The 11995-nt window shown below is 42.8% G+C and overlaps 1 protein-coding gene across 2 annotated transcripts; it reads left to right on the forward strand.

The window, feature by feature from the left end:
- The first annotated feature begins 298 nt into the window (after positions 1–298).
- Positions 299–11752, forward strand: onecut1 (one cut homeobox 1). Of its 2 annotated transcripts, none has more exons than XM_006779825.3 (2): positions 299–1794; positions 6305–11752. In XM_006779825.3, exons 1-2 carry the CDS (start codon positions 720–722, stop codon positions 6592–6594), a joined length of 1365 nt encoding a protein of 454 aa, XP_006779888.2. In that variant the 5' UTR covers positions 299–719; the 3' UTR covers positions 6595–11752. The 2 variants fall into 2 exon arrangements, with proteins under 2 accessions (XP_006779888.2, XP_006779889.2); XM_006779826.3 differs by having other exon boundaries at positions 299–1779.
- The last annotated feature ends 243 nt before the right edge of the window (positions 11753–11995 follow it).

Raw genomic sequence — 11995 nt, forward strand, 5'->3', positions numbered from 1 at the left:
TAATGAATTTAACATTTTCTAAATAAGAGCTGATAATTAACGGTATAGCTGTGTACTCAGTCAGCATCCATGAGCAGATTTCGTAGGGCTTTAATGTAAGCTCTCTCCATTAGCATTATTAGCATTTGCAGCAAAAGCTAAAGGGTCCTGAATATTTCTAATAGCGGTGAGCAGCTTTTCATACCATCCTTCCTTAATAAGGTACCTGACGTCAGAGAATGGGGCGGTGTGTGTACGCGTGTGCCTGAAAGAGAGAGAGAGACAGACAGAAAGAGAGAGAATACGAGTAGAGGTGGGTGTCCCCTTTGCGCATGTGTAGACAGTGAGCTGTGCTGCGGTGGAACAGGGGCTGGAGACACACTGCTAGAGAGATGGCGCGGCACCCGACCGGAGCGCAAGGACAGCTGGTTGGTGGTGGGGGGGCTTGAATTATAAAGAGAATCAGAAAATTAAGAGAGTAATTATTAAAAAAAAAAACAACTATCAAGCAAAGGGGGATTCGGAAGAGGAGTTTTGTTTTCTGCAAAACAGCGTGCGAGGTAGGGGAATAATGAAATAGGTGAATGTAAGGACAGAGAAGAGGCAATAGCAAAGGAGGCTACTGCAAGAAAAAAACAACAACAAAAGAAATTTGAACTTTTACTGGACGTGAGGACTTCTGGACATCAGCTAACTGGGGTAGGTCAGATAGATGGTTTGTCCACAGCGCTGCCCGGATCATGAACGCACAGCTGTCGATGGAGAATATTGGCGACCTGCACGGAGTGAGCCATGAGTCCGTGTCCGGTCACGGAGAGCTGCTGAGTGGCCACAGTCCACATTCTCGTCCGAGCCCTAGGGGTTTAAGCCACCGTGCTATGGGCATGGCGACCCTGCTCGACACCGGAGACTATCATCCCAGCCACTCTGGACACTTGCATCCAGCCATCAGCATGTGTGAAGCCCCCCCTGGCATGAGCGCGAGCAGCACTTACACTACCCTAACCCCCCTGCAGCCCTTACCCCCCATCTCCACTGTGTCCGACAAGTTTCCTCCCCATCATCATCACCACCACCATCCACATCATCCTCACCCGCACCCGCACCAGAGGATCCCCGGAAATGTCAGCGGCAGTTTCACGCTGATGCGAGAGGACCGGAGTCTGGCGCCTATGAACAGTCTGTATCCCGCATATCATCACAAGGATCCGTGCATGGGCCAGAGCCTCTCCCCGTTATCTGGTTCCGGTCTGGCCAGCATACACACGTCCCAGGCCGGCATCCCCCCCTACGCTCATCCTGGTGCCGCTATGCCTGGTGAGAAGATGCTCACCCCGAGCGGGTTCGAGGCTCACCATCCGGCCATGCTCAGCAGACATGCGGAGCAGCACATGAGCTCCTCAGCTGGTATGGTACAAATCAACGGCCTCCATCACCATCCGCACGCCCACCTTGGCGCGCAGAGTCACGGCCAAGTGCTGGGGAACAGCCGGGAGCAGGCCTCCGGGCCCGGGCAGCAAGGGGGCGGCGGTGGAGGGGGTGGTGTTTCTGGGGGACAGATGGAGGAGGTGAATACCAAAGAGGTGGCGCAGAGGATCACCACAGAGCTGAAGCGCTACAGCATCCCTCAGGCCATCTTTGCCCAGCGGGTCCTGTGCAGGTCCCAAGGGACCCTGTCCGACTTGCTGCGAAACCCCAAACCCTGGTCCAAGCTTAAGTCCGGCAGAGAGACCTTCCGCCGCATGTGGAAATGGCTGCAGGAGCCTGAGTTCCAACGCATGAGTGCGCTCAGGCTCGCAGGTGAGCGAAGCCTCGGTAAAGCCCCATTTTTGCTTTCATCTTTTCATTGATTTCCAAAGAAAAATAAACGATCGGCAAATGGCTGTAATTCGGCACAGAAGGTCACTGGCGCTGAATGTTATCTTGTGCTGAGCAATGGAGAGAGGAATTGAAACTGGGCTTGTAGTTTGTTTTTTTCTATACTGGAAAAAATATAGCAAACCAACTGTAAGACATTCAAATTCACATAAGAGTCGCATTCAGGACCGGCGTTTCCTCTGTGCTGGATAGGTCTTTAAAAGATATGTATACCTTGTAATCTCTCTACTTGCCTCCATATGCTGGAAGTCAAATTATATCAGCTTTAGGAAGGAATCGGGAAAAGTTGGCCCTGGTTACTATAGATATGGCCTTATATATTTTTTAAACCTAGATTTATGTTGAGTGGTAAATTCAACATACAGTCAGATAAACAACAGGATGAATTAGAGCCGAAAACAAACTTCACTGAGCTGAAGACCGTACAGAGACTGGCCTGACATCAATACGCATCCCTTTTCTGTCTCTACACTGATTTTGGGGCTTGTGTGGAACAAGTATTCATGTCATTTTACCTCAAAATATCGACCGCTGGACTGTGTGCGTAAACTGATCCTTCTCCCAGAAATCGTTAGGAACGTGTTTATTTTGGTGTAGATGCAACCGATCAGCTCCTTTTTTTGGAGTTGCCCTTGATGTAAACACAGAGTGTGTGTGCACGTGTTCCTGGGAGTTTGTCATAAACCGAATCAAAGCGACGCCGGAGTCATGCATTATTTAGTTGGTGTAAAGACGTTTGGAGCTCTCTTTGGCAAAATTAGAGACTTCAGTTCCTCAGCAGAAGAGAACTGAAAAGAGCACGTGTTCGTGTTTAGCTGGTGAACAAACCCTGACTTCGTTGAAGTTTCTCTAATTAACTGGTAGACCTCTGTATTAATTTGTCCCTGTGGTACGCACGAGTCAATTAAGGCGCCCAGCGAGGCCCAAATAGCACGTGCGCGTTCACATAGACCCAATACATTTTTTTTACGTTTATAGGCCCGATCAATGACCTACAAATGGGGCTTTTGTGCTTTTTGAAAAGTGAGGCTGCGCGGTGGAAAGTGCGCGCTTTTGTGCACGTGTATGCTCGCGCGTGTGCACATCAGTGTAATCACAATTGATTATTTTTCAGTTTTCCCATCTGCTGCTACTGATGTGTGTGTGTGTGTGTGTGTGCGTGCGTGTGTGTGTGTCTGTTTTGAAGATGAGATTTTATCAGTGGAAAATGAGTGAAACACACATATATTTGAAGCACACACATATTTGATATTGCATTTGCATCATTTTATCATTAGTGGAATGAGCATATAATTAAAACTAAACCCAGACCAGCAGCATATTGACTTGTATCGTTAAAGCTCGGATTTTATTTTTCAGAGAAATGGATATTCATACAGTGCAGGGAAGATGTAACAGGCCTGCTTCAGTTATTGTTGTATTTTTCTTTGTCGATGTTACCGAAGTTTAAAAAAAAAACATATTTAAACTGTATAAACTCTTGTTTTTGTTGATTTTTTTTTATTATTTTGGGGGGGTTGGCCAAAAAAAGTACCAAAATATCAATTGCGAGTTTTATTTAGAAAATGTCACATAAAGAAGATGGATAATGGTGAAAGAGGAAGAAAATAGAGTTAAAAATTGAATAAATTCAGAATAAAATAGTCTGAGCGCCATTTTATTGATCCGTTCGTTCCTGTGTGAACTGGATATGTGATCTTGTGCTGAGGTAGATTTGATCTGTTCATTGATTTTAGGCTTCTGAAATTAATCTTGGGCCTTCTCTCGTTTTCCCACGTATTCAATTACCCATCTGAATATTTGTATGTGTAGAATGGAATGGAATAAAATAGAATACAATGGAATATAAAAGTGAAGAGAGAACCCACTCCAGACAGCGCATCAGTTAGGAATTCATTACAACTTTTTTTTTTTTTTGTGGAAAGAAGCTGTGATTGCATAGACCTTTCTTGATGTTGGTTGTGTTTTCTTTTTTTTTTCTTTTTATTATTCTTGGTGAATAATTATCTACTTCCACTTAATCGGGATGTAGATTCTTGAAATAAATACACGCTGGGCTAAATCTTCGCTACGTTTTCAGCTCAGATGTCTGTTTGTTGTTCTCTGTACGGTTATGAAACGCGGGGCTTTCGTCACATTGTGTCAGTACACGCTACGTGTGCAGTCTGTTTCAGTGTGTGGAGTTATCTCGTGTTTGTAATGATTAGCCGGGAGCAGCAGCGGTGTGTGTGTGTGTGTGTGTGTGTGTGTGTGTGTGTGTGTGTGTGTGTGTGTGTGTGTGTGTGTGTGTGTGTGCGTGTGTGTGTGTGTGTGTGTGATTAACCCGATAACGAGGCCGTTGTTATGTTCCCATCGGTCCTGGGAAAGCTCCCTGTCTTCGCGGGCCTCTCGTGCGGGGTCGGGCTCCTCTGTGCTGGCTCCTGCTGTCTGAGTGGCCTTCACTCGTGCTGATTTATTGCAACCCTTACACGAGGAGCTCCGGCCCTCTGTTAATATTTACCTGTACTGGAGACAACGGGCTGCTTATACTCACAATTATAGGCCCACTCCACTTTATGGTCATGCTAACAGGCCGCTTCGCTGTACTTTAGCACATGCTGAAGAAAGTGCTTGAAATTAGAAATCATGTATCATGTGAGATCTCGGCGGGGGCGGGGGGCAGGCTTTTGATTTTATAATTCTAATCGTTTTTAAAGTATCTCGTAGTGTTATTTAAGCTTTCATTTGGAGATAATACATCAAAACTAAGAACAAAAAGAGGAATAAAGTAGAGTTTAACGACAATATGTAGTGCTTTACTACAATATAAAACGGGAAGTCATTTTATTAGTTTATTAGTGTAGGGAAACACTTACTGTAGTTGTTCTCCTCCTCTTTTCAAAAAATGTGTCTAAATTTGGCTGATCGAAGTTTTCTGTTTTCAGCACGTTGTCTCGGGTTGACTCGTGAAATGCGTTTGTTTGCTCCGTGCACTTTGCAAAATTAATCGGTGCTGGTCGGAGAATTGTTTTGTGGTTGTGATGTGTTGTTCATTAATTTCCCCAGTGAGCCCATATTTGGTCTCACCTTAGCAGCCCGCGTCTGCCCCCTCCTGGTCTGACCTCACTCTCTGTTTAAATGACTGGAGCTTGGGGTGTTAATTTAAAAAAAAGCTGTAGCCATGTAGCAAAGAGTTCAGATTAACTGACGTTTCACTTTTTATCAGATGGATTCCCAAGTTTTTGTTTTTCCAGTATAAAATCATCTCCAGGCCATTTTCTTTATTTATCTACGTCACCCGCGGGGGACATTGCTTTCAGCACCGTGGACAGCGCTCATTGTTCTGGCATGCTTCCTGCTGATTGCTCTTTTTCTGGACCCACGAAACCTTTGGTGCCTGAATCAAAAGAGGGTCTGTGTGGATCTATGAGTCTAATTTTGCTATTATATCCCATGTACCTTTTTAAAAATCTGAAATTAGGAGTTTTGAACAAAAATAGCACTACTTTCAACAATCAGGCTGTGTGATTCTTTCAGAGTAAATGACGCAAAAACCGTAATAGAAATGTGTCTGTGAAAAATGTGGTGTTGATAAAACCTTTCAATTACCAGTTCTACTGGTTTAGTATCCAAAAACGTGAAATATGAAATAGTATCCAAAAATTTGCTTAGACCACCAAAGACAGTTTACTTGATTTCACCAAACTCAAACCACACACAAGCTACATCAAACATAAGGGAGCTTTCAAAACAGGCTGTGCATCGTTTACATTGAAGGCTAATATTTTATTAGAGCAAGCATGAAACACAAGAAAATATATGTTTCTAGGAATTAAAGGAAATTAAAGAGATATGCAAATAAGAACTTGTGTATAATTTGGTTCTTGATACAACTGAATATTCTTCATGTTGGCATCACTAAAAACAAATTTCAACTGCATGTGTATCCATAGGACCTGAAAAGTCCATATCAGAGAAGATCCAAATTGACTTCTGTATAACATTACACAGTAAAGAGGCTTGGACTGGCTTTAGATAATCAAATTAGTTTAGCACATTTAGTCCCTAGAGGATTAAGTACCCCTGACCCCAATCCTATGTTATCAGAATATGTAATTTTTGTATTTTGAACAGGTCTCAGGTCTTGACAATCACGATACAAAAGGGAAAAATACAAATTGTCACATACAAAACCTCTGTTTTACTTTTTATGAAGATAAAACAACATTTTAGCATTTGAAATACTTGTGATCATCACTGAGGACTTTTCGGAGTTAGAGTGGAAACCTACAACCTGCCTTCCCCAGCCTAATATTGTGGAAAAGAACCAATTCATGGTTCAGGCCACACTCTTTACTCAGGACTTTTTAAAATCCCAGGATAAGTTGTGATTCTCGTTTTTCTGTCTTCTGCCCTCTCTCACAAATCCCCTCTCTCTCTGTATGTCTCTTTGCTGAAATCTCCACAGCATGTAAGCGTAAGGAACAGGACCACGGCAGAAGCGAGCGGGGAAATGTGACCAAGAAGCCCCGCCTTGTGTTCACAGATGTGCAGCGGCGGACACTCCATGCCATCTTCAAAGAGAACAAGCGTCCATCCAAAGAGCTGCAACTCACCATTGCTCAACAGCTGGGCCTCGAGCTGGCTACAGTCAGCAACTTCTTTATGAACGCACGCCGCCGGAGCCTAGATAAGTGGGTGGATGACGGCTCTGGTCACTCAGCCAACTCTGGCCCCAACGCCTGCACCAAAGCCTGAAGAAGGACTGATTTGACCAACTCATGGACTGACTCAACCTCGGTGGAAAAGCTTTAAAACTTAAGAGAAACAAAGAAAACTTAAAAAAGACCTTGAAGCAACGTTTTGCCCTTAAACCTGTACTATATTGATATTTATAGTATCCAAAGATGAAAAAACAAACCAAAGACTTCTCCTTTGACCTGCTTTACAATGTTTGTTTTAGCAACACATTTATGTGTAACATACTGCAAAAAGACTATAGTTTTACTCCCCCTCACACACACACTCGCTGTCACTGGTCTCTAGCTTTATTACACCCTCCCCTCACCTCCCCACCCAGTATGAATCTATCATTTGCCACTGTTATCTTTAATCTGATTGGTTGGTTTTGATGATGGGTCCCTAAACAGAGGTTTAATCAGCCTCTTGACAGTCTGATCTGCAGTTGTCCACGGCCTCGAAAACAGCCAGAATGTGGAGCTCCAGTGGGATTGGCCAATCAACTTTAAAGAAAAAAAAATCCCACAGGAGAGACTGGATTGTTGTGCAACCTTGTTCGGATCAGTGGAGCGGACTGTCTGACTGTTTGTCCAACTGTCTGTCTTTCTATCAAGCATTCCAGACAGACAGGGAAATGTCCATGCGTAGACTGCTAACCCTAAAACCAAAAGGTCCAACCCTAAACCAAACCAAATAGAAAACAAAATGCCTAACATCAACCCACATGGTAGTGCTTTCTTCCAACATGCTGAGGCATTGAATAATTCAAAAAAGAAAAACCAAAGCCTTCTACACCTTGAAGCCTCTTTTGCAGTTTAGAAATCAAACCACTTAAGAACATCCTATGAAGTAATTTGACCAAAGAATATATTTTGTAGTTGATAAAAGTATTTTTTACCTGTTTTCCTCCCTTACCTCCTGAGACAGACTGTTAGTGTGCTCCACGAAGAAGGAAATCATACTTCTCCTTCTCCACAGAACATTTTGAGTCACGTTTAAATATTTGCTCCCTGCAAACGGAAATACTCTATGGTATAACCCTAAAAATTTAACTATTGATATTTGCCTTATAGATGCCTTCTTGGAAAGAAATAGACTATACCACTTTTAACTTCGCAGACACTCTCCTGAATTATGATCATTGTACTCAATGTTAAGGTTAGTCAATACAGCTACATCTAATCCTTCTAATCTGCTTAGCTAATGCCGGCAGGTTTAGTTCTACTTTATGTGTTTAAAATCCAGCACATGTCAAAGACAAATCTCTCCAGTTTTCTATGTAAAACACAAGCTACTGGATCTATGTGTGGTTTTGACACTGTGTGAGGGAGAGTGTCAAAACCACAGTGCCTCTGGTGGTACGTTTTAATAAGCACTTCATATGTATTTGATTTTATCTCCTCATCAAAGATGTTGGGCGGAGGAAATGATATCAATGATCAAATCACTTTCAGGCGCTTACACAGCAATGTCAGCTTGTCACCTGAATACGAAAGCACCCCCGCTCCCTGCCTGCTGCCAATCCACCCTGCACTTCCTCCCCTCCCTGCCTCCACACTCCTAGTAAGCTATGCATTTCAGCACTAGGAGGAAAGCACTACACAGGGCTGGCCCAGGGCAGCATAGCATTAGATATATTACGCTGGCCCCTTGCCGTCATCCTCTTCATGGCCAGGGTTAGCAGCTCTACATTCATCAGAACAAGCGCTGAAGGAGAGGCAAGAGAGAGCTGCTTTTTCTTTATCTCTGAGAGAAAAACCAAAAAGACGACAAGAAACCAAAAAAAAAAAAATGTGTCAAGACCTGCTGATGTTTTATAGTGTGAACCAAAGATGCTACCTCACTCAAGTTCCATACGTGATTTTTATCACTTTGATGATACCAAAGATAACCAAAGATTTTTTCTCATTGCACGGCCTCTATGAGTGGTGTTCAAAGATGTGATGTATGTGTCCCCTCCCCCCTATCTCCTTTCTCTTTTTCCCTTCTCCTTTCTCCTCCTCTTTCTCCCCCTCCCACCTGCACTCAACCCATGCACCCCCGCTATGCGTGCTCTTGCTTCATCTGTGCTCTGATTACAGCTCCATAGATAGTCATACTGATGTAGCTATAGGCAGATGTGCTGAACTAGCCTTAGATACACACAATCAGCCATGCTGGTGCCTGTGGGGTACGACTACCTTATTAGTAATGTGATCAGTGGTTGTTCATAACAGAAACACATTACTGTCTACCACTTTGTTGACAGGAAAGACTTTTAGTTTGGTTCATTAATGATTTTAAATTTGCATCTGAAGCCTTGCCCCACCAGAGCTCTCAGTGTTGCAGCTTTATTTCCACCTGGCCTGCCTGTTAGTGTGTATCTATAGGCTGATAATATTGATCCAACAAATAGGTCAGACATCTTCACCTTACAACAGGCAGACAACCTGACATAGCCATGGGCAGAGTTGATGACTCAACTATAGGCAGACATGTTCCTGAAAGTAGAAGCAGACGTGTTGCAATCTTTCTAAAACTCCCAGGACGAGTGCCTTGCTTGAACCAAAGTGTTAAACCGCTGTTGACCTCTCACCTTTGACTCTGTGAATACCTCAGCCTGTAGAAGGGCCACTACTGAAGAAACAATGAGAAGATTTTTTTCTTTAATCACACCGTGGTGCTTTCGCCAGCGCAACCATGCAATGAAAACATACCAAAGGAATTTTTGTTGTCCACTTCTACAGTTTAAACCAAAGGTCTTTGTTTATCCTCTCCCCTGCCCGCCCTTCATCCCTCCATCCCTCTTTCCCTTAACCTTGCTTGTCTCTCTGCTGTGTGTAGGAAGGTCCAGCACTCTGGCCGTGCATGTCTTTACCAATGTGTCTGAATACCTCATAGTAATAATTCCTTTGAGTTCTGCATTGAGACGTCTATCTGTGAGTTAGGCAGAACTCCACTCGTGTGGTAATTGTTATTGTTACTTCAAAAAGCTGTATGATTATCTATTTTGAAGTTGCTGTTTTTTGTTCTGTTTTGTTTTTTTTGGCAGAAGTGCTCTGTTTCAAGACATGGAGGACAAGTTTCAGGGTTGATGTAGGAAACTTTTGGGATGGAGGGAGAAGCGTATTTTTTATCGGACACTGGGTTATGCCAATATTATGATGGTAGACTATTGCTTTTACAGGGTAAAACCAACTGCTGTGATATTGTGTTCATATTTTCCCTTTTCTCTACTTCTGTGTTGTGATTTTAATTTAATTGCATTTTTTGTATTGGTTAACCACTACTTTAATTTATGCATTTGTAGAAACTCTAGATTTGTATATAGTAGGTTTTTGGAAAAAAGAAAAGAAACAAAAAAGACCATTTATGTTACAGCCTTATTTCCCATGCTTAGATATAACAAAGGAGTAGTTTTTATTCTTCTTCAGCTAAATCCTAGCCGGCATTTCAACGTGTGTTTTAAACACTGCCAGAAACCAAGACAGTTGATTTGCCAATGCAGACAAAGTTATACAGGAGCTACTTTGTTGAACAGTTGGCAAAAAGCAGTGTGTACGTGTGTGTGTTTTTCTATTCTTTTGACTTTTTAAAAACACTTATTTTATGGGTATTACTGCACATCCAAAGATTTTTAAAACAAACCAAAAATTGGAAAAAAAATATGTATAATGTTGAAAAGCACTGGCATCTGTGAGGTAGACTTGTTGAGTTTTGATTTGCCATTCGCACGGGTATAGAATGTAGAAGGCGTAGGGCTATGTAGGCAAGCTTACTCTACCATGTGGGGAATCTCCTGTTCAATGTACAATCTGGAGCATTTGAAACGAGGGCTGCAAGCCCCGTTCACTTTGCTGTCTCATGCACAGAGTGAGGTGGAGTTTAGGCTGGGCAGCCGGTCTGCCAGGGGCTGTGCCGCGGAGCTGGGTCTGTTTTTATTGCCGTGGCACCGCCGCCTTGCTCCATCTAGTATCTGTTCTTTTGGTACGTACTCGTGTAATGACTATAAGCAAAGTCTAATAAAACTGCAAAGAACCTTACCAAGGAATCCGTGTGCGAGTGTGTATGGGGACGATTATTCGGATTGCTCTTCTGTTTTTCTGTCTGTGAATGTGAGCGTGCGCCTCAAATGTCAAGTACTGCTGAAGTATGCAAGTTTGTATGTGAGCTCATTTGCATGCATCTCTTTGATTCTGTCGTTGCCCATTGTCTAATGTGTTTGTGCTGCATATTGTCACGCTTTTTGCTGATGTGTATGCATGTGTGTGGCTGACTGGTACATTTTAAAACAGTAGGTCTCTGGGTATCAGAGGCTGCACTGTTAGTACTGTTTCCTCTCTGTCATGCTCAGACAGCACAGAGTCTCCACGGACTAAGGGGTCATCACCAAAATGTCCATGACAGATTACATCAGGATGTTATGCATTCATTGTGTCTTGAATGAATAAGTACAGATGCTTTAATTTTACATAAAAAGGCCTGTAAAGTGAACAAAAGGATAATGCAGCGTGGGCCTATGTTTTCCTGTTTCCTAATTCATCTCTTATTATTTGTTTTGCCCATAAGGAGTTCCCATATGATGGGTAGCTTGGCTACAAGTCTCATAATAATACTGCAGCACCTAAGACAATCATCTGGATCTCTTACGCTGGGGAACTAGTTTCCCACCCGCAGAGGGGTGTCCTCCAGCTATTCATATACAAAGATGCTTGAAGGGTTTTGATAAACAAGCATATTTGTTGTCATAGACATTTAGGAATAAATTACAGTAGAAGTTCATTTTGCACTTGCATTTCAAAATGAAATCTCCTTGCTCTTGTCAGCCTTGTGCTCTTGTCAGACTCGATCTCTTTCTTTTGACCTCCTTATCAACTCACAGTGCTTCTTCGGTTTTTAGTCTGCGTGTCAGTGTGTGTGTGTGTGTGTGGGTGTTTGTGTGTGTGCGTGCGGGCGTGCGTGTATGCCAGAGAGGCAATACTGTCGGTGTTACTCTCAGATGTAAAACTCCATGTCTCATGACTTTATTTGTCATTGCTGTTTCCCAGGCTTTGCTACTGCTTTCTCAGTGCCGTGCAATATCATCTGTTGTGATTGCTAAGCAAATGATAAAAAAGAAAGAAAATTGAGAAGCAAGTGATGATGTCATTCAGCTTTTTTCAGTGTTCAAATGTTTCAACATTTCTGTAGTCACAAAAAGTAGAAAATAAACTGTTGGTATTTCCAGCTTCTGAATTTTTGCTGTTGTATTATTAACATTGTTACTTTAATTTTCTTTTTACTAGGTTTTGTCTTTTCTTGCTCAGACGGACAAATTGAATCAATAAAACTTCAAATTGAATCGGCATGTAGGAAACATCCAGGTATATGAGTCTGTCTTGGATGTCAACCTGCATGACAAGTAGTTTCAGAAGATAGATCCTCAGGGTTAGAGGCTTCA

The sequence above is a fragment of the Neolamprologus brichardi genome, chromosome 1 (assembly GCF_056152115.1).
Source record: "Neolamprologus brichardi isolate AB-2024 chromosome 1, ASM5615211v1, whole genome shotgun sequence".
Lineage (NCBI taxonomy): Eukaryota > Metazoa > Chordata > Actinopteri > Cichliformes > Cichlidae > Neolamprologus > Neolamprologus brichardi.

Bases quoted from the DNA above. Each gene is read 5' to 3' on its own strand.
- onecut1 (XM_006779825.3), top strand. From the start codon at position 720: ATGAACGCACAGCTGTCGATGGAGAATATTGGCGACCTGCACGGAGTG. The intron at 1,795-6,304 runs GTAAAGCCCCAT...AAATCTCCACAG, and splicing joins CGCAGGTGAGCGAAGCCTCG to CATGTAAGCGTAAGGAACAG.